The sequence below is a fragment of the Misgurnus anguillicaudatus genome, chromosome 24 (assembly GCF_027580225.2).
Source record: "Misgurnus anguillicaudatus chromosome 24, ASM2758022v2, whole genome shotgun sequence".
NCBI classification, from domain to species: domain Eukaryota; kingdom Metazoa; phylum Chordata; class Actinopteri; order Cypriniformes; family Cobitidae; genus Misgurnus; species Misgurnus anguillicaudatus.
In genome coordinates, this window is record NC_073360.2 from 1,977,898 (window position 1) to 2,002,364 (window position 24,467).

The following is a 24,467-nucleotide window of genomic DNA, read 5'->3' on the forward strand; positions in this document are numbered from 1 at the left end:
AGTGTTGAAATAAACATTCTAACATTATTTAGATGCTTCATATCCACATATAAACATGTGTTAAAAACATAGGAAAGCAGTCTTGAAAAACAACAATGCTTTCTTGTCATATCAGACATACTGCCTTCTCACATGCTGATAAGACTTAGCGCTCACTCAGGAAGCAGCAGGAGCAACAGATAAAACATAATAAAACAGGTCAATCATATAGGCAAGTTTGTCTGTCTTTCAGAATGTTATATCAGAATCAGCGTGACCTGTGTTCTCTTCTATGATTCTGAACTTGGACGTCAGTTTCAAGCTGTTCAGATTTGTTATTGCTAAAGCACTAATTCGACGGGCAAATGACAACGTCTGCATTATAAACTGTGACAAAACTATTGCTTGCATTGGAAATCACAAAAATGCGCACCGTGATGGTGTTTGGTTCAAGATTCATAGTTGGGTTAAAATCTGGATTTATAGCGCCTGTCAAAAAGTTGCCCCAAAGAGATGCGTTGCATGTAGTTCTCCTGAGTCTGATATGATGCTCTGCAGAAAATAAACCCTATAACTCAAACTCATGACAATGATCCACGAGAAAGGCAACGGACCTAAGAATTATAAAGTAGCACAACCTCTATCCCTACCAGAAGTCTTTGTGCCATTCACCATGATCAGTCATTATAAACTGAAAGTTCAGGAAATGTGTAATTGTCCATCTTACAGCAAATATCTTAAAATACTAAATAAACTAAATCTACTTTAACAAAAAAAATATACAGAAAGTTAGTATACATAGTATTGCTGTATGACAATATACTGTAGTTTGTTTCTATTTATAAAACAGATAGTTTTAGCCCTTGATTCTGATTGGTCAATAGTTGTACTTTACTCCACTTTGCATTGTGTCTATTCCGAAAAGCAGCTTACTGAAATATATTTGTTTTTGTCCTCTCTGGAGTATATCAAGTAGAGGGAAAGTATTAAAGTTAAAAATCCACAAGAACATTTATCTACCTTCTCTCTGTCAAGACATGCATTTTAAATTTCAAACGTACATCGATTGAAAGACGGAAATTGCACAAATCTGTGATCTAGCATGCAAGAGCCAATGAGTGTTTGATATCACTGCTGTAAAGCAATGTGTCGTAAAGCTTCTTGAGGTGCAATATTTAAATTCGTCGTTCATGAGAACTGGGACCAAGATCGCTGGATAAAGGGCTGAATTTAGATCTGTTCCTCGCAATCATATGAATTGTAAAGATGTGAATTACAGCGAATTAATAAAATTAACATCTTTTGTGAATTTATGTTGTGTTTTAGTGTCATTATTGTTGCAAGGGTAAAGAAAGCATAGGAGAAAACGTATTTTATGTGTGTCATGGCAAACAAACTAAATATTACAAAATGGTTAAATGATTACAGAAATGTTATTTATTTGAAGGTTTCAAAGTGTAGTCTTGTTTAATATTGTATAATTATTTGAAAATTAACATTTCATTATATAATTAAAGGATTTTAATTGTTATGAATAGGAAAACTTATAAATTTGTACGTCTGTAAAGCTGTTAATATGTAATTAATTAACATATATTTGTCCTGTCAAAACGACAATATTATAAGTCTCAGTGTGTTTAAAACATAAGTAAATGTATGTGTGGTACAACCACACTTTATGTAAAAATACACACGTATTTGAGATCACATTGGTCCTACCTATAGAGTATCATTAGAATAAGATTGGTGCTAGTGATTCACATTGCACTGCAGTCGTGCTCCTAATTACTAAAGCATCATCCAATTCATCTAAGATTCCAGCTTTAATGAAATCTTTATGCTATTTGGTATGTTTTTATACAACGTAAGCTCAATAGAAAAGCTACACAGATTTTCCCAGGGCATCAGAAGAACACCACAAACAAAAGAAAAAGCTCACATTCTGTGGTTTGAATATGTGCAATATGTGTCAGCAATTTTGTTGATTCAGGTCTATTTAGTTTAGCATGCCTTTTTATAAATGTGTGCAGCTAAAACACTGGGGATTACTTCAACCCCTTTCCTTTTATTTCAAATCTTCCTTTAGCTTTTTTCATGCACAGGCACACATTTTTAAAATGCTTATCAGACTATTTTCCTTCCAGAATATATTTTTCTATGGTGGGGTGCCTTCTGAAGTACTTTAGAGATGCTTATGTTGAGAGATTTCTGTATGCATAAGGGTTCTTTAGGGTAAATGCAACAATTCAATTACTCTTGTTTTCATTCAAGGCAAAACATTACTTGGAAATACTGTTTGTTTGCACAGCGAAAGCCATATAAATATGTATGCTTTGTTTAATAAGAATATCATTTACCTTGTGTCCCAGAGGTTTTGCTATTGCCACCTGTTGCTCCGGATCCTTGCCTCTTTAAAAGAAAAAGAAAAAAGAAACTATGGTCAGTACAAGACAGTAACCCAGTCTTTCATGCCAATGTAAACACCATGATAGCACCCTAATGCTCATACTGTTGAAAGAAGATGTACTGAACGTGTAATATGAGACCCATCTTTATGTAAGAGCTCAAAAATCCAGACATTCTTAAATCATTATAATAAAGCAAAATGCATTGTGCAAATATGTAAAAAATATGGTTTGCTGAAACTAAAAAGATACAGCATGACTTTGTGCCAGATGTGAAGGCAATGAATGTGTGCATATGTCAGGTGTTTTAACAAAGAAAGAGCCCAGTGTCTATCGTATGAAAGCTTTCTCCAAAGTCCTCACATCTTGTCAGCTATTTATGTTGTTCATGATGGTGAAACCTTGACTGATTTTCAGGTCACGTTTTGAGGAGGAAATGAGAAAGCAACAATGTGAGTATTGACAATCACCTATTGTCTGTAAAGTATCCCTCAATACAACACACTCAACTTGACAGAAATGAAAACATTTTAACATACTGTTTTTGCATTGGAATTGAAATATCTGTAAAAATAACAATACTATATTTGAGATTAATTAAATGGGATGAGCTAAACGTACCTGGGATGAGCTAAAAGCCACATTCAAGGTTTATATTTTTTAATAATCTTGGTGGTAAATTTATATTGACATGATATCTTTAAAGATTTTATTTTTTTTCTGTAAATTGCAACATCTGCACACCTGATTTAAAATATATTAATTGTTAGCCTCTTAGCATTCCTGAAAAAAAGCTCAAAAAGCCTAGTAAAGACAATAATTGTACCTGATGTGTTGATTGTATTTCAAATCAAACCAAAGATATGAGACATGTTTAGCTTTTTGTTTTGAGTTGTATGTTGCATGTCATTAAGATTTCTGTCAAATAATGCAGTGTTCCTCCCATGGTACGTTGGAACTTTAAGGGTTAATATACTTATAGTAAAATAATAAACATTCTGAATTGACAGAAATTCTTCATGTGTGAAAAAGCACAGAGAATATTTTTCCCTGGCCAATTCCCTCTCTTGCATTATTTACTTTCAATGAATTTCAAAGAGTGTTTGTAGTGCTTTGATGCTGAGAAGCTCAGGCAACCAGCAAAAATGCAAAATGTTCAGACATACAAGCACAGAAAATGCCTTCTGTACAACCAGAAAAATGTTTGAATATATGAATATAATACAGTACATCATTTTTTAGTTAATTTAGTTAATTTTTTAGTAATGTAAATATTATGATTGTTACGAATACATTAGTTTAGTGAAGACATTGCCTCAGATCGGCGTAAGTCAAATGTTTATCATACAAAGTCATTAATTAAAGTGTAAGTGTATAAACCCATGTATGGCATCATAGATTAACACTCGGATTGACTATATAAATGTGAAATTTAAAACAGTTCAAATGTCATAGTTTTAATAAACTTTGAAAAAATCATTTCACTAAGATGTCGCCATTAATGAGTAACATAAATTATGAACCATACAGAACATTTTCCAAAAAAAAAAAAGATTATAAAAATATGATCTAAAGGTAAGATGGTGTGGAGTAAAACATTATCACATAGATACCATAGTATTTACTTTAGTAAAATGTAGTAACATAATTGTGACACTACCACATAAGATGCATGTTTTCACCACTCTATATACTATATGTTGTGAGGATTAGTATAAGTATATGAAGAGTTTGGTTACAAAACGCGATAAAATCAGTATTATATCAGGTCAGTATTTAAAAGTAAATTCTTAATTTTACGCAAAATACAATATCCGCCATGTTATTCTGTCAACTCCTCCTTTTTTACAGAATGCAATAAATCCGCTCCACAAATTACAGCGCACCATTCCACACAATGTAAACAAACAATGGCTGCGCGTTGAGTACACGGAATCCTAGTCCTCCTCATCTACTTTGTACTTCGTGATCAACAAACAAACAAAAGCAAAATAATACTTTAATGGCATTGATAACCTGTGGTGGTTTTCTGTGACGGGAAAGAAATGTAACGTTAAGCCATCGACATCTAATAATTTTCGCAAGAGGCACTCGGGAGACGGAAAAATTATGGTTGCTTGTTCTCCCGACAGCATCATTGCTTCTGTCATGTTAACACACTGACCCCAGGGGATCTTATGAAAAAACTTTCCATTATTTTACTCAAAGTCAACAAAAATCCAGCAGGACCAAAACATTTTACAGCTGATTGCTGTAAAAAATGTTAAGCGACGACGTCAAGTATAACCGCAGCAATGACAGTGTTCAATATGACAGTGTTTTGATTAATGCCATTAATGTTTTTTTTTTAATCAGTGTATAGCGTCAACTAAATGAATATAAAATGGTAAAGATGAATGCACATTTTTACATTGATTCAATAAATTTATAGCATTTTGAAAAAAAACTTGTCATGGATTTATAGCATTTTGTGGAAAAAAATATTTGTTTTTATCATAAATCTTTGAAAATCAAGTTATGGATTTGAATTTTTCTATGTTTATATAACCTAAAGATGCTATGTGAACGTTTTTAAAAGAAAATAGTGGTTTTCATCTTCTCACTTTCTTTGGTATAGAAAACACGTTTTTACCGAAATTTGTCAAAATGGATTTATTGCGTTTTGGAACCAAACTCTTCATATATATTTGAGTTTTAATAGGTTTAATATGTTGTCTTATCCATTTTATTTATCTTATGATTTTAGTGAAGTGAAAGTGACACATTTGTCAAGTATGACAAGACATATGTTGTATTTGTAAGACATATTTAAAAAGTGACCTCTATAGTAATCACAAACATACACACTGCAAGTCATGAACACACACAGAGCAATGGGCAGCTATCACTGCAGCCCCGGGGAACATTTGGGCTTAGATGCCTTGCTCAAGGGCACCTCAGTCACTACCTGCCAGCTGTGAGACCGGCAACCTTTGGGTTACAAACCAGACCCTCTAACCACTAGCCTGCTCTCCTCTTTGTGCTCAGTTCTCAACTTTTGTTGAGGCTCCGGAGGTCGTTGTATTGGCCTTAATGTGTTTGGGCAGCACACACCTTCGCAATCTCTCCCAAGAAAAACTGGTGGGTGGGGGGTTGCCAAGGCAGCCATCTCTATCTCTTGTGCTCTGTCTGTATCACCTGGGCTCCAGTCTCCATTTTATTTATATGAATAAATAAAAAGTGCTATATAAATAAAATTAAATAGAATATATAGTTATTTATATTATTTATTATTATTATATTATTTATATTCTTATATTTTCATATTTCAGGGGACACCCATGCAAAGATTAAGTAGATATTATCATGCCCATTTCCAGCTCATTTACACGTTACTTAAATAGTAAATGCATTTGCATCTGTTTGTGCGCCTATGGGCGTGCTTGGTCTGAAAAAAAGGTGTGTTTATGCGCATTGTTGGCGCGTTGCTATTTTGAAAACTAAAACAGACTACGTCACTGACAAACTAAAACCTGGTCTAAAGTCAGTGGTGCAGTATATATTTTTTGTTATTTAAAGAGCTCATTAGTAATATGCGACTATAAACGGGGCTACAACGCATGTTTGCTTTTTACACACGCATGGATTTACACTCGCAGCAGCACACAAATGTTTTTAAATATGACAAATTAAAGAATTAAAATGTAAAAGATTATTACTGAGTCTCTTGGACATAAATGAGGACCGATTACAGGACTTTTAAAGGTGTGAAGCTGAGATCAGCTGGCAGAAGAGTTGATTTAACTAGAGCTTGGTATATTATGCTTTTTAAATGTGCTAATATAGGATTTATTTTAATCTTTTTTTTTAAATGCTACCCCACAGATTTATTGTATATGATGACTTTGTAGCTCTAGATATGGTGAAATGAGAACCAATAGGCTACTTTTATCAAAACATCATTCTATAAAATTTTATTTTTTAAGACCAATCTTAAACTGGTGGACTTCTTCCTCTGCTTACAGTTTTTCCACTTACAAATTCCACCATGTATATGGGGAATCTGCCATGGCGCAAGACTAACTGGCTTTTAAAAGGGATGGGAAATTAGATTCTCATTGGTTCATTGTACATTCCCCTGAAACACACCAATTACTTATAACGAGAATATGAACAACCCTTTAGACCATGAGCCAGGTGCACAGACCATCTTTCCCGTTGTTAAACTAGCAAAAGTGGATTCAGACAACCCATTCTTACTCCCCATGCGTCAAAATCTGAAGCATGTTTAAACGCCTTCAGCATCAGTATGAAGACGTGAAGGGTGCCCCTATGCGTCACTATATATAAGAAATGGGAACTCCATTGCTTTCATGCTAATCCCGCAGCATCGGATATAGATGAAAGGGAATCCCGGAAGGTGATGCCGTCACATTATGCGACGTCAATGTATGCGACGATCGGCAGGATCATGCCGCTTCTGGACGTTAACTTCAAAATTTTTGTTCCATATTTTTACCATTGTCACTTGGTGTTGGGGTTAGAACGACTTTCTGTTACATAAAATTACATCCTAACCCAAACCCAACTCTAACCCTAACCCCAAGCAACAATGGTTTAAAAATCAGAAGACAAAAATTATAAACCAATACTTAAGCTGACATCCAAACCCCAAGCGACAATGGTTTAAAAATAGGAAAAAATTGATTAGTTACGTCCAGATGCGGCATGATCCTGCCGATAGTCGCATATGTTGACGTCACATAACATGACGGCATCACCTTCCAGGATTCCCTTTCGTCTATATCCGACGCTGAGGGATTAGCATGAAAGCAGCAGAGTTTTACTTGTAATTACAGAATTTCTAAAAGTAAAATTGTTAAATCTTCGCAAACAAATGCTTCTTTCATGGAATTTAATTTATAAACACAATTTCTCACCTAATAGATGTTTAATAAAGCAATAAACCCCAAGAAGCAGTGGGTTACCAGCAGGGGTTAAATTGGGATTTGTCAGGGGGGGGGGGCTCTGGGGGGAGGGTACTTTAAGGGGTAACATGTTTAATACTGATGACAGCAAAGCCACTGGTGTGTTTTAATGACATTCTGGACCTCTGATAGGATTTGATACGTTTCAACTTTAAATCTGTGCCAGAGATTGACCACAAATATTTTATAAAGAGTGTCTGAATTTTAAATTATGCAAATCTATGAGTTTGACACCCTATATCCATTTGTTGCACATGTCATTATGCACAATTGATCAAACTTTAAATGAAGTAAAAGGAATCAACCTCCTTGAATAATTCTATATGCATAAGATAGGCTACCCAAAAAGATTAAATTAACAAGAAAAGGTACAACACACAGTACTGTATCATCAACATGTCTAATAAATTAGCAATAGAGATTCCCTATGCTGGTCAGCAGCTAAAACAATCGTAAGGTTTGATTTGTGTAATCAAAATACATAAATGTATTAAACTATACAATGAGTTATATGCAGTGTTATCCAGTTAACATAGTGTAATTACATGAGTGACATACATACTTTAGTCCTTAACACGTTTCTAGTCTTCTATTAAGTTTCCTCGACGTGGGCACCATTATTACCTCTCTCTCTCTCGCGCTCTCTCTCTCGCTCTCTCTCTCTCTCTCTCTCTCTCTCTCTCTTGTCTCCACAAGACGCGTTTAAAAGGAAAAGCGCGTGTTTCCGTGGCAATTGCGCCGCCCAATTCGCGTCATTTGCATCCCCCCGTGCGAGGACGCGTCTGATTGTGTCTTTGCATTGACTTTGTATGTAATCTACTCGCGCAAATCGTTGAACTTGCGTTGGTGAGTATGCCCCGTAATGAATGGAAACACATTATTCCCTTCGCGTCAGTGCACACGCACAAGTGCAGCGGGTACACTGGCACGAGCAGAGTGAGACCTTCAGCCTATGTGCCGGAGCTTAGCCCCGGACGGCCCCGGCCCAATTTAAACCCTGGTTACCAGTGCATTTTATAACAGCTAAGGGGCGTTGTTAGGCACGACGCAAAGCGGAGTGCCTAAAACCCCCTTAGCTGTTATAAAATGCACTGTAACCCCACTGATTCGCGGGGGTTTATTGTGTTTATAAAACGGTTACTTCATATGCATAGCAGGGTTTCACAAAATGAAACACAAATAAGTTGTAATTATGCTAGTACAAATATTGCTCTTCCGCCAAACAAAGTAGTTCCTCAGAATCAAGTGTGGCTGCAACAGATTGCAATTCTCAAGCAACACAGATGCAGTTAAGACACAATGAAAATGTAATTTAAGACTGTGGTGTTTATTTTTATAAATCAACATTCATCTAAAATATACATTAACATTTATATCGTGCAACTGTTGAACTGATGATCAAATATGCTTGGAAGCATGCTAAACTCTTTCCCCGTCAGTGTTTTTTTTTAAGTTGCCACCCAGTTTTACTTTAATGCCTTACAGAAAAATTATCTTCTTTAAATAAACATAAAATATCAAATGAAAGAACAGACCATCCGCTTTCCAACAACACCAACAAAAAAAAAAACCGCTTCATTCTACCTTCATTTGTTCTCTTATCAGTTATCAACTCTCAAATTTTTAAAAGCGGAGATAATTCCATTTTTGTGAAGAACTTTTGTAAAAGATCAGATTCAGAGCCATCAAAACTCACACGTTACGCTAAATCCACCACAACGCTGTTTTGTTGAGTAAATGTGTCATTGTTTAAGTTGGGTAAGATTGCCATCTATTGGACAATACCGTTTTTCTCTTTATTGACGAAATGACTCAACAATATCTATGACATTTATCTGGATATCGCCATAATTGTGCAAATGTACAAAAATTTAAAAAATGATTAAAGACTGTGGTGTTTATTTTCATAAATCAGTACACAGCAAGAGTGGCGCAGTGATACTTGTGATGCGGTCTGAACCGTGGGGTTACCGGGGTATTTTATCATGGCTTAGAACGCGTTTCAACTAATCAGAATGAAGAACCAGAACGAGCCGTTTTATAATGTGGAATAACAAACATATTTTATATAACTCCAAAACATTGATTTTTGAAAATTGTTTTTCTAATGATACAGTTTTGGTGAGCCAACTTTTCATCCAAGTAGGTCTTCTTTTATCTTATGCTGAATCTTTGTTGAAATTTAAAATCCCAATCACTCCTAAAGAATATGCTATAGTTATGGATGTTGTCCCCTCTTGGTTAAAAATGCTTTGTAAGACCACATCATCTTTGCAATATTTGAATCCCATTGACACTGCTACTGGTTGAATTAGCTTTTCTTCTTCCTCTAATAATCGCCGTTAGGTTAGGTCTTTTTCAAGGGATGCTGTATCTAGACCTCCTATTATAACATTTTGAAATAACCATGGTTTGATATGGCATAGAATTTGGAAATTATCTCATAAATATTTATTAACCAATAAAGTAAAAGTAATCTACTTTAAACTCATTTATAAATATTACCCCAGAAAATATTTCCTTGTAAACAGATTTAATTGTGACATTGACATGTTTTGTACATTTGTGGTCAACGTACAGAAACTTTTTTTCATTTGTTCTGGGGTTGTCCTTATTCAAAAAAATATTGGTTAGATTTGGGATCTTTTGTTAGAGATCATACTTTGCCCAGCTTTCAACTTTGTTTTGAAAATATATATATATTTTCTCTTACGACATGTCATTACATAAGGAATATTATACAACAGTTCTTTCTCGTTCTCGAATCTGATTGGCTAAGAGGCGTGCAATATTCTACTGATAACGGCACAGTAACCGCTTCACCTTTCATATCATTCCACCACCTAGTGAATGGAGGTCCTCTAAACAGGCTCATCTCTGAATGAAAAAACACAGACACGCTGTTTTTAAACACTCTCCGTGTGTCTCATTAGTTCACTAGCTCGTAAATCAGTTACCAAGTTATTATTCCGTCAAAGATCAGCGCTCTTGGATGTTACGTTAAACTTAATGGGATTAATGTCTTGTCACATCGTGTGGACACTTGGAAAGAGGAATGTAAACACTCGTTTTTTTCTGAAGCTATATCTCTTATCAGAACACGAAAACACGGTGGAACTGCAGGTAAGCACCGCAGCTTTTAAATGTGGACATTGATCATTTATTTAATCGCGACATGACTATTAAAACATGTTATGAGATATCGCCACTGATATATTTATAAGCAGCATGCAAAAACATCTCTCTGACACTTATAAAAAACAGTTTTATATAGTACTGACAAGAACAATAATAATAATCGAGTGCTCGTATCGCGTTAAGAGTAAATGGGAAACCAATAGTAACATTATATAGTATAGTTTTATTAACTTTTACCTCGTGCCAAAACAATAACAACACAAAAGACACTAAATATGAATAAGAAAACAAGTAATAGTTTCATCATGACACCAAATACTGGTGATTTGATCTAATTTTTGACCATCAGGCCAACATGAGAGCCAGGGAATCCCTGTCAGAGATGTAGCCCAGAGAGGGCGGTGGTCAGCGGGGCGAGTGAACAGTGACGTCCGCTCATGCTTTGGTTCTCATACGTACCGAATCTCACTAAGCAAACGTTCAAACAGCCGCTATCTTTACTAATCGACTGTAGATTTAAATATAATACATATATATTCTCGACTGACCTAATCTTAAAACTACACTTTGTGACCAAGAAATTGTAATATTTAAAAACTGCGAATCCATCCATTGAGTTAATATGAGATTCAAAGCAGCCGAAAGTGTTACCTGTCATTCTGGCCACCCTCAAATCCGTGGCGGAAGAAGTAGTTCTCAAACCAAGAGGCTTTTAAAATTACTCGGTTGTTGTTTTCTAGTTTTCGTTTTTCAAACGTGTGCCGTCGAACTGTTGTATAAAAGCAATATCGCTCTCGGAGCCGTGATGATATAGAGCTGTGTCGCACTCCTACTCGAGCGATATTGCTTAATTATTTGGTTAATTTGTTACTTTTGCTGGCAAAGTTTATACATAAATGTAAGTATAGTGATTTTAAACCGTTATTCCAGATTTTGCTATTAGAACTTAAGCAATACCTAAAATCTATTTATAATCTGATAAACAAGAAAACTGTTAAATGTATTGATGTATGTAAGCATGTTCATGTTTTTATTTAATTTTTCTTTTTATTTCATCCCCTGGCTAATGTAAAAAAAAATATGAATATGAATGATTCAATAAAAAATAATGTTTCAAATAATGGAGGGGAAAGTAGTTCACACCTGTAAGTTAGGGCGTTCCATTTGAACTCACTTTAAGTGTTCTGCCAGTAGTGGGCACTCGTACAACGTAAGCAATGACGTACATCCGAGTGAACGAAACTAGCGAGGGAAGTTAGCGAGGAAAGGAAGAAACTTAACCACACATTAGGTGGCTCTGTAGGACACAAGTTTGAAGTGATCCACAGTCATTTTGAATGTCGTCATGCATCTAACTCACCTTTAATTATTAAGCACATTTAAAACATTTATATATTAAGTGCCGAGAGCATTCAGTCAATATCCATATCTCATTTTTGGCGAAATTGGCATTTAGCGGCTTTTGCATCTTAGAACAACCCACAATTTCCTATATTTCGGAATCACTGCATAGTCTAATTTGAAGTTATCCTACAAGGAGTGAAAGTGCAGTTTTTAAGCATATTTCATATTCTGAAGCACAGTATAAAAAAAACTTAAATGAGATGTTAGAAGAAAAAAAAACGCTGATCAAAATTAACACTTTTAAATACCTCCCAGTTGTTGGTGTTAATTTTCTTAATTATCTTACAAACCCTACTTAGCTGACAGCTTTCCACTTTTTACTAATTTGCAAGATTGTGAGCTGTTCTAAAGTCACCAAACCCTCAGGCAGCAGGTTGTCCAGATGAAAAGAAATTGATCGTTCCAAATCTGTGATTTCTAGAAAATTGCATCTTTACAATGTCACTAACTTATTCAAGCCCCTCAAAATTGCAGGTTGCCCATGAAAGACAAAGGCACAAAAGGATAAGAATCTCAATGGAAAATTTAACATTGCACCTGGAATTGCTTGTCAGTTCAACGCTTAGCAGGGTGCAGGGGCGATTCCAGGATTTTATAAATGGGGGGGGGGGGGCACGGGGGGGACCAAGAACCAGTCAGGGGGGGCCAATCAAAAAATTCAAATGAAAATAAATACTGGTTTAGAAAATATTAAGCATGGTTCCCAAAATCTTGTGCAATGCCACGTGCTTTAATATAGATGGTATTAATTTTTTGTATTTTGCATGGATTAAACAACACAGTTCTGTTCCAGAATAGTTAACTTTAAATAAATTGTAATAATTTACTCATCCTAAAGTTATTTCAAACCTGTATGAGTTTTTCTTCTGCTGAACACAAAATAAAATATTTTGAAGAATCTTAGTAGCCAGAATGTTGATGAACCCCATTGACTGCATGTTATTTTGTTCCTTCATATGTACCCACATAGCAAAAGGACTCCGTGGCGGATCAGTCGCGGAGGTATCGCGGCTTCCGGAACGGACCCGCGAAACGGACCCGTGTCGGCGTCCACTTGCGCGCAGTGACGGATCCGCAATGAAGGCGGATCGCGGACCCGCCGTGTCCTCGGGCTGCATACGCTCCGCATCCGTTGCGCAAATTCGTTCATATGTCCGTCGCGGACCCGCAACTGACTCATTAAAAGTCTGAAATAAGCTCCGGGACGGATCCGCAACGGATGCAGACCGGAGCTACTGACTCCGGAGCGGTTCCGTTACGAATCCGCTCCGGAGCTTATTGCTATCAGGACCGGGTCCGTTTTGGACCCGTTTATCTCACTTTCAAATTCAAAATCCCTTCTTACTGTAGGATAAAATAGGATAAACTAAACTAAAGGATAAAACTATCCCTAGGCCTGGCCACTGCAGCAATATAGAACCTTAAATCTGCATTGTCTTGTATTTTTATTGTAAATAGGTCTAACAGAAAAGTTTCACTAAAATATATCAATTTAATGTACAAAACTAATTACTACTCAATGGAAATATAAAATTGCCATTTACATTTATGGACAGTTATAGCATATTCTGTTTTTGTTTAAAATATTATTTTTGTGGTCAAAACCTAATTTAGTGCTTTATAGGCCCTGGTCAATGCAAGCATAAAATACTTGATCTATTATGCTACAACTTCAATGAAATGCTGCACTATGCACAGCTAAAACCTCTGACAATGAATAACTGGAGAAAGACAAGTTGTTCAACAAAAATGTTTTTTTTATTATTTAAATATTTCTCCCATTACACGTCTCCTTGTTGCCCGATCTGTTGCCAGGTTTGAACACAGCACCTGTAATCAAACAGACAGATGTTTATGGTATGTAGCATCCAAAGTCAAGTATGCTTATCATAATAACACCACCGGATGAAGTAAAAGTACAGATTTTTCACTAGAAATGTACTTGAGTAAATGTATCCTTAAGAATAACTTTAAAAGTACTAGTTACCCAACTGTAAATGGAATTCGTTACACACCTCTGGTTAAATCACCCTGTTAACAGACACTCAAAATAACAGATGAGAAGATTGTCTTTACCAACCACACAGTCGCTCTGCCTCTGACTGACACCTGCATTCATTAAGTCACTGATTAGGTCACATATCTTGCAGTGTGACCGTGAGTCTGAACCGAGTCAAACAATGAAATTGCCAAAGATTAATTTTCATTATAAAAAAGATGGCAGATACACTACACCAAAATTGCCAACATGTAAACTTAATAATGCACAGCTAGGGCTAAACCATTATCCACGAGTGAACATGCTAAAGTTTTCCTAATATCAACGTCATTCCAATCATTAGCAACAGGATGATTAAAAAACAGTGTTTACTGGCACAATTATATAAATAAATCAATACTTACTCAAAAGAGGGTTCAGCTGAACCGTGTCCCAGCAAGAAAATCTCGATTGACAGGTGTGCATCATTTAACCATTCAGTAAAGGCGCGTCCGAGGATCCGACATGGGTCCGTTCAGGATCCGCTGTTTGACAGTAGAATTTACCGCGCTGTCGGAGGCGGAGCTGATCCTCTGCGTGGTTCTAAAACGAATGTGACAGTCACGCGGGTTTGGCGACTTGAACGCGGATCCGCATAGGAGTCTCCTGCTGTGTGGGTAGTCAATGGGATCCATCAACTGATTTTGGTTACCGACATTCTTTACTCTCTTTTTTTGTGTTCAGCAGAAGAAAGAAACTCATACAGGTTTGAAACAAGTTTAGGTATATGACCATTTAAATTAAGTGAACTATTCCTTTAAGTAGGCTATCTACATTACACAGAGTTGCGTGTAGCTGGTATTAGTCAACGTTCTGACATATCAAGATTTTGGGAAAATATTAGCCTACTTAAAAATGTGTTTTTCTACTCTGTCTGATCTGACGTTCATTGTTTATTATATTGTATTTTAACACAACTGAATGCTATTTTTCACATATTATCTGTTTTGTTGTCAGACATAAAGAAAGAGTTTAAAATAGTGACTAAACACGACCCAGTAACACCTCGTGTTTAATCCAACCAGCTGTTACTTTATACTGCTAAAATCCTAATTTAAATGCGACATTGTCTGATACAATTTACATTGAAGAGCTGATACGAGGTGATTTCGGATTACCTGTGTGTCTCATGCAGGGTTCCTCTTCTCATCTGGTTGTGTTTATGAGCGCTTTTAATTTTAAATGCGAGTGATAGTCTAATTGTAGATTGCGTATAGCGCAGACAATTCAGCGCAAATTCAAAAATATCAGAGAATACTGTTACGCGTGCCCGCGCATACCGCACCATAGGGAGGGAGAGAGAGAGCTCGTGCACAGAGAACTGGTGTGTGTGCGGGGAAACACTACCTTTCGTTAAGTCATGATACTCGATCAATCGTCTTCTCTGTCAGTAACATCTGTTGACTGTTAACTGTTACGTGAAAAGACAACGGAGGAACCCAGGTGGAAAACACCGCCAACTTTTAATTCCTTCACTCAGTGTCATGTAAGAGAGGCACTGTTGAGGTTCCGCACACAGAAGTTAGAAAGCGTGCACGCGAGAGAGAGGCTTGCAAAAGTGAACAAAGCCGTTTTAAATAGTAAAATAAAGTGTAAATGGTAATCATGGAAAATCTATTTGATTTGTGTTGATTTGTGCCAGTGTTGAGTCTGTGGTGGGGCGCCCTACTTCTTCGCGTTCGCACGAATCTCAAATCAAACAGTGATTGACAGCTGGTCCAATGGTGCAGTGGGTGTCGTGGTGTCTCTTTCCTCCTGTTTTAAAAACGCGCAACTACTGTGCTCGCTTATGCTGCGTTCCAGGCAGGTTTTTGAGCCCGTGAATTACGACTTCAAAACAACGACTCACGACTCTATGCGTTCCAGGCAGCCTGTAAACCATGTTTTTACAACTATCTACCTGTGAAAGTAAACTGGAACAGCAGTCAAACCCGTGACTTCCCACCCGTGAACTCGTACTAGATCGATGTAGTCCCAGTTTAGAGTCGTGACTCGTGGTTTTGAAGTCGTAATTTACGGGTTACAGGTTGCCTGGAATGCAGCATTAGTCTTCGCGTTCGCGCGAGTCTCAAATCAAACAGTGATTGACAGCTCTTTGGTCCAATGGTGCGGTGGGCATTTTCAGGTTGAGGATCCGAGATTTTGGATTTGTAGTGAACGGCATATAACAAAGCAGGACTGGACTGAATTTTGGTGGGTTAACAGAAACAATTGTCCACTTCCATAAGATAAGGCCTCACGGACAACTGACAGACATCTCTTATGGCTGACCTCAGTTCCAAAACAGAGACTTTTTACATTTAGGACAATGCCAGTGGTACTTTGAAAGTGGTTTGATAAGTGGAAAATGCACATATGAAATTCTAAAGACAAAGTTAAACTCTGTACTTTATGCTATGCAAAAAATCCTCACAGTGAAAAAGGGTGGGCCACATTCTGTGGGCTGCCTCTGACATAAACAGCCAATCAGAGTCCTGCATCAGGAAAGCACCAATATGAAAAGGTACTCATAGGTATTCTTTGTTTTCAGTCTCCGTCTAAGAGACTGAAACAGGGCACCCAAGTTCTGAGTCACCCCCCAGAGATTGTAACAGGAGTCTCCAGCTCTGTGCTAAGAGACACTAACAGATCACCAAGAACCAACCAAGTTCTGAGTCTCGCCTTGGAGACTGAAACAGAAAACCCACATTCTGGCTCTCTCATTGAGAGAGATAGCCAAAGTTCACACATCGTTCTAAGTCTCCAGCCTGCATGCTAGAGATTATTGTTGTTGTTGTGTTTTCTGACCTTTTTTGGTTTCACCAGTCTTCCTACCTTATTTTCCTTAAACATTTGCACCAGGATGATGATGCTTTTGATACTTGTGATTTTATGCTTTTTGCACTTTAAGTTTGAGAGCTTAACATTCACTAACGAGCACTATACATACAGTATATTCTAAACCAGTGGTCTCCAACATGTGTCTGTGAGTTGCCCACCAAAGCACATTCAATTAATAGCCTTAAAGGTGCAATTTGTAAGATATTTGCAGTAAAATCTCCAAAAACCACTAGGCCAGTGTTATATATTTTGTCCAGCTGATTACTATCAATATCTGTAATGTTTTCTACTACTTGTAAATCGTGAGAAAATTTTCATTCAAAACATTGACACGGGGCAGTGCAGTCTCCTGTCAATGACGTTAATATCCATGTGACCCTTTGTCACCGCCTTTACTGACGTAACCCACATGAGAACACTGGTCGAGCTCGAAAAAATAAAATGGCGGCCAAGGAAGCGGCTGGAGCACAAATTTAGTGAAAATAAACGTATATTTTCACTTTTTAAGCATTTTAATTTCATTTCTAGCGAGAAATTAGTATTGTAGTTTTCAAATATGTGATTAGTTATCACAAAGGCGCTCTCTGTTTTTATTTCAAACACGCTGCCTTTGAAGTGCGTCGGAAAGCCTTTCTCTGAGCGGCCTTCAGGCCTCCGAGTCCGAAGTCATGTCCTCATGAGGCAGCGAGGCCACAAGTCCTCACAGTCCTCACTGCCTTGAGTTTTTGGACGCAGCCAGTGTTGTGGACAAATGCGGAACTATGCGCTTGCGGGGTTGGCTTGCTTATGGACTTATGGATATCTCTGTACCGTCTGCCGCTGGTTGTGTCAGCTCCTGTAAGCGTACGGGCCAACCAAACGACACAAGAAGAGTTTGGAACAAAACGAGGGAGGATCAATTTGGTGTTGCATTATCTGGATAGAGAGAGCTTCACGACAACATTTAACTAGAACGAGATTCTGATCCTGCTTGTGTTTTACGCGATGGGTGAGTTGTTTTGATTCGTAACATTTCAAAAAACGTATGCTATTATATTGATCACAACATTACTGTAATCAGCGCGTCTTCCCGCGGACGATATGCACATCAAAGGTATTGTGAGATTCTGATCCTGCTTGTGTTTTACGCGATGGGTGAGTTGTTTTGATTCGTAACCCTTCAAAAAACGTATGCTATTATATTGATCACAACATTAGTGTGTAGACTGTAATCAGCGCGTCTTCCCGCGGACGATATGCACATCAAAGGTATTGTACAGCAATATAAATGGTCATTTTAAGACACTTCACAATAAGATTTGTACTGTCAATACATTATGTGAAAAATCATTGTAAGTTGAAAACTTAATTCTGAGCTGTGTTTACCATCGAATTTGGACTAATACTGTAATATCAATATGACTTACAATTTCGTTTTGGACATCACATATAAACTTACATAATGAAATAAACAATGTCATCAAACGCATTTATAAGACTTGATTACCTTATCCATCAACGTAATTTCTCGTTCTCGTCTGATTGATGGCTAAAGTTAAAGACTACAAATCCCATAATTCCACGCTGCTTCAGAGCGTCAGTAAACAACATCATTGTTTTTGTTTGATCTGGCGCCATCTTTCAGCACATAAATACAAATTGTATCTTTAACTTTAATATATTTATTACATATTTTTATATTAGCTTGGCTTCTTTTATGTTAACATTTTAAACAATACTATAATATATCAACAAGTAAAATAAAATTATGAATCATCTTAGAATTACGGGCCATTTCCCAAAAGCTTTGCAGCTTAAGTTGCACTTGAAAATCATCGTAGATCTACGAGTGGTCTGGAGTAATCGTTAATTCATAAGTGCATCGTAAGACAACAGAGTTACAAGGTCACCTGCAGGACGACCAGCAAATTGCACTCCTGCAATAACGATAATGTAATGTTTTAAATGTATATTTATTTATTGGGGTTTTCTTTGTTTATTTGTTTAAATTACTTTAATATAATATATTTAAAATTCAAATGAGAAATAAAATTTAATGACTAAACATAAATTAATAAAGAAGGAAAACGTATTTGGTACAATTTTGGTAAAAGTTATTACTAGCAAATTGATAAATGGTTCCTACCAATTGCTGCTATAATTCATATAGGCTACAGTAAAAATAATGTTTTGAAGGGTATGGCATCTGATTAAAGAAACCAAATAAATATTTACGGTACAATGCAATAATCCATAATAATAAATAATACATAAACAACAAATAATAATAATAATCTAAACTGTAATATAAAATGCAGAAGGCATTTTGCAGTGGGATGAGTCATAACTAAATATGTAAAATAATATTTTATTATGAACAATTTTAAAACATTTAAAAAGTCATTGAACAATAATAAAAAATAGTATAAAAATATAAATGCACATCGGCTAAAGATCATTAGCCTAAACAAGCTTCTGCTACAAATTCGAGTCATTCTATAGGTGACATTTCAGCACTTAACAAACGGATAGCGACTCATAAGTAGCACTTAAAACCCAATGATCAACGAATGTTCGTTAAGTAGCTCATAGAAAGCGCTCTTAAGTTCAATCGTTATCGGGAAACCCAGCCCAGATTGTTTTATCCATTGTGGTAGTCCTTGCTCACAAAAAGATTGGAGACCCTTGGTCTAAACATACAAAAACACATTCACACTCCGAATACAGCTATAATCAAATTGCAACACTGGCAGTTACTGAGAGCTTATTTATAGAATGTCAGACATGAATGCATTCTTGTTCCCTCTAAGCACAGAGCCGACAAGGACAATGTTTAAGGTAAACACATTTATTTACATTGGGTTTTCCACAGGAAGCACAAGGAGAGAGGCTACTTCAGCAAAAACACAATGTCACTGCTAAGAGTACCAATTATGCTTCTATAGTCTGCACAGCTATTAAAAGGTGATTTCTGTAGTATTTAATAGCTTCAAATCAAGGTTTCTGCATTGTTTGATTCTGTGAATAAAACAATTACATTTACTTTTTCCTGAACACTAAAGCTATGTAAAGTTTAATTTTGAAAGGCTTTCTTGGCAACCAGTCAAGGGTAGTTGTATAAACCCAACAACAATTTTTACAGGAGTTTTGTTCCCAAAAATTATATGTCATTTATAAATTCTATATCATTTTTAAATCTGCAGTGATTTTTAGGAGGTTGGGATGATTCTAGATGTCCTGATTGGAAATATGTGAGGCATGAGTGTGAGGACCACTGACACGCAACACCATGAATTTCTATACAAATAAAAATGACTTCACATAGAGCATGCTAGGAAATTTTATGTTGTGCAAAGCTCATAAAGTACATCTAGATTCTGATTAAGATTTCAAGGAAGAAAAGTGGAATTAGACTGAATAACAGGTATAATTAAAACTGTTTTAACAAAAGACCCCTTTTGTCAACGCAAAAATTTGGATTTAGTGGACATTAAATCTATTATTTTTTCTAAATTAAAGGTATCTAGTGGTGGTTTAAAAGCTCTCACAGGAACAGCGACACCGTGATCAAACATGTTTCATTTGTTTAATATTGTGCTAAATTCGCAGCAATTAATAAGCCATCAATCAGTCTTGTTTTGACTTGTGTTGGAAGAAATCTCAAAGTATTATCCAAATAGCACCAGGCATTGTACCAGGTTTTAGAAAATAAAGTTGCCTCCATGGAACACGGGATGACTTAAAAGGGAGGGGCATCATTTTAACCCACCAAACTAAAGAGTATTATCAAAGTCCCTTTAGGAAAGTTATAAAAGTCCTATCTACTTGAATAGAAAACATGAGCATCAAGTTGGCATCGAGGGGCAACCTTCCGATCTCTCTGATGAAGCCAATATGGAAGTGATTTAAACTGCAATTCATCAATTGGCAGCTAAAGGCTGGCTCCAAACGTGAGTCAATTCCCATAGACTCCATATTAAAATGCCCTACTTTAGAGCAAAAAATAATGTTTACAGCCTGGTACAAAAAAATGTTTTGGGTCTGTATAGCTAATTTTGCCCTTAAGAACAACTGTCAGGGGGGGTGATTTTTTTTATAACTCATTCATTTAAATTATATTAAGCTTTAAAGTCCTGCATAATTAAGGGCGTGGACACTTGTGAACAGCCACTGATGTCACTAGAGTTGAGCTAGGTGGGCGTGGTCTCAGCAACCAGTCACCTCAGCTTCACCCATGTCCTGCCTCTTTACCCATTTTTGGATATCCGCTACTAATGCGCGGTGAAGCGCAGCCAAGATGGCGACGGTAGGCACCGCCTACTATTGGCTTCAAAAACAATCTTCAGAAACCTATTGGTGACATCACGGACACTATTGGCACGCAACTCTTATGCACTCAAGTAATGTCAGATATATCATATTTTCGAAATGAACATGCATGAAGACCAGACACAAAGTTGTAAATACCAGTGGACTGAGATTTTCTTTAAGTTTACGAGTTGGGGGCATGTCTTTAAGTAACTTGGTGGAACCAGAAGAAGCATTGCCGTAGTTGACGGTTGTAAGGCTTTTTTATTTTAAGTAAAATATGATTTATGACAACATTGTAATAAAACAGTTAATATACTATATAACTTTGCAGTTTACAGGGGCTCCATAAATTGATTAAAAACATAAAAAAGCAAAACACGTCTAATGCGCATTCTTTGTTTTTTACTTTTCTGTAAGTAGAGTTAACAAACCTTGCTGTGTTTTTGTGTATTCATTAAAAGAAGGTACACCACTGTCTTGCACCGACAAAAGGGACATGAACGTACCTGACGCCATTATGCAACTATGGGATTGATCGCTTTCATGTGACCTTACACACGGGGAACTGGAGGGCAACGAAGTGCTATCTGCAATTGTCCTCAGATTAAGAAGTGAATGATTTCTTTTGTTTAGCTTAAATACTGAATAGTTGTTGTGCAATAAAATGCACTAACTGACGAAAAGACAATCCAATGCTTGTACAGAATGTTATCCTCCATGAAAAAACAGAAAGGAGGAATTTGTGAATTTTGTGCCATGAATGTATGTGACTCTGTCCCCAGCGAGACAGATAGGATCTTAGTCTTGCATGCATGGTTGCATTACAAACATGTCACCTATTGGCACAAACCTAAAGGCACAGACCCCCTGTGACCTATGGTTGCCTCTGTAGGCAGCAGAAAGCAAAACAGATTACAAGTTTTTGGGGCACTGCTAGTGCTGTACAGATTTGTTAGTGATCAATTTGTGGGAAATGGTCAACTGAGCTCTTTAGTGATATGAGTACAAAGCAATGTTTGACTTTAAGATGAATGACGGCACTTGACAGACCAAGTATCAGCTCTTGCGGGTAGGCTGAATTATGCACAGATGAGCCGCTCTTGAAACACGAGGGGATGCTTGACTTCCTCAATGCACCTTCTGCTGTCACAAGATCCCCCATCTTACATTACTAAAACTTCTCCTGTGAGTCTCCTGACTTTAAGTAGTATCACCTCTCTTTGGTTTAGTCAGTTGTGAAATTAGGTGCATTGTCATTCACTTAAACTTTGCTGTAGGTAACATTTTAATTAACAATGACAACACAACATTAAACTCCTTTGTTTTTCATCTAGAGATTGATTGTCAAGGGAGATCCTATAGTACTTAATTCTTCTAAATGTAATATTGGTCATTCTAAATTCTGCAGCAACATGGCAACATATTTAGCTGTGTCATGAGAATGTATATTTTATTTAATAAGATTGAAAGACTAAAAAATAATGACTTAAAGGCGGAGTCCACGATGTTTGAAAAACGGTTTGGAAAAGGAGACGGGCCGACTACCAAAACACACTTATAGCCAATCAAATCAAATCAAATGCCGGGTTGCGTATGTGTGGGGCTGGTCTATCAACAGAAGGTCCAGATTCTGTTGGGGTAGGGGCGTGTTGTTTGGATGATTTCAAATATCAACATTGGCTTTCAAACATCGTGGACTCCGCCTTTAGAGGTGCACTGTGTAGATTTGAGTGGAATCTAGTGAGCAATAATGGCCGACACAGGACAAACATGTCATTTTCTGAAACAACATAGTGATGAAACCATTATGATGAATGTGATAAAAAATATAATTTGCATCCCATTCCACTCTATATTTGGTTGAATATGTTCAAAAGCTCAGCAAGTCAAAAATAAGAATGACTAGAAAAAACAAACTGGGTACATAGACTAGATCTTTGTCAACTCTCAACCACAAGTTTTCTGCATTAAAGGTTATTTAAGCACTACCACTGAAAACCCCATGAGAAGGTTATTGATATTATGCAATACAAACCGAAGTCTAGTTAATTGGTCACAAATTGCTGTTCAGCATTGTCAACAAATATGAGCATAAAATGCTGAATTATAAAAATACATCACAGTTTAAAAACTGCATAGAATCAAGAAAAAGTCCCATTTAAAATAATAACAAAGGCGAAAATTAAAGGAGTAGTTCACCCAAAATGGCCCACATTAACTTGACCATAGTATTTTTTAAATATTCCTACTATGAAAAGTCAAGTCACACACAAAAAGATAATCAGGCCGAATTTTGGTAACATATTGAATATTGCCAATCAGAAATCCTGTTGTGTGGGGGGAACCTCTAGGACAAACACGCAAAAACGCTGTTGATTGTCATATGGAACGAAACAATACCCAATCAGAAAGCGAGCTGATGAAAGATGAAACCACCGCAGTCATGGCGCAGCAGAGTTCAAAGTGAGATGGACATCATAGATGTTTGTGGTCTCTTACATTTTAAAAATCTTTTAGTGTGGCCATAGCTTAAGGGAATAGACTGTATATGAATAAAAAGTCTATAAAATGCTGTTCACAACTTACACAGTGGAGTTGTACACTGTAGCGTTCAGCCCGTATGGCAAGTAAACATCTATCTGTTTCAATGATGATGAAACAAAGTTTTTCTAAGTAAATATTCAAGGACTACTTTCAAGTATGTTGTAAGAGAAACACTTCCTGCCGGCAGTGGCACTATTACTAACTCATAATAGCCAGATCAATGTAAATAAACCCCTTGACCATAAATTAGCTTGAGCTACATGAACAGCTCAAATTTGATCAAAATCACTCAATACATGCAGAGAATATGACACACTTTCTGTTTCTCATACTTTGCCATACATTTATTGTTTAAGATTAAAATTCTGTTCGCAACTTGTTTTGGAAAAAAACAGACAGCCTTTGACAGTTGTCTAGTTTGGTGACTCAAGGTAAAGCTTACTTCAACGCTGTACTCAAAGGGGCGCAGTAGAGAGCCTTGCAATGGCAACGTGGTTAAAGATATCCATAATCATCTTATAATTGGCACATAAATCCCATTAATGAAGTTTCATAGACCCATGCCCTGCCACACAAATGTGCAATGTGCCGACCGTAGCCCATGCACAAGTCTGAACCGTGTGACTTTTTTTGCATGTTACTGCCCGAAACCGTCCTGAAACTTTAAAAATAATTAAAAACATATGTCTCTTTTCTATTATGACAAATCTTTAGTTAATATTATTAGGTCTAAATAAATTGCGACCCAGTTTGCATGATCTGTTGCATATTATAGCAGTTTATATATTTATTTATATCTGGTCTGACATTATTGAAATTTTGTCTCTATCACTACACTAAATCAATCTTTCTTTTTGAGACACCTTTCTATGAAATCATATA

General features: G+C 36.6%; 1 protein-coding gene across 1 annotated transcript in view; it reads right to left on the reverse strand.

Annotated features, from left to right (window-relative positions):
• The window catches only part of pcp4b (Purkinje cell protein 4b), a 28,999-nt gene that overhangs the window by 3,376 nt on the left and 1,156 nt on the right, over positions 1–24,467 (reverse strand). Inside the window, exon 3 of the mRNA XM_055195611.2 lies at positions 2,337–2,388. Within this exon, the coding sequence (XP_055051586.1) occupies positions 2,337–2,388 (52 nt within the window). The remainder of the gene's footprint in view (positions 1–2,336; positions 2,389–24,467) is intronic.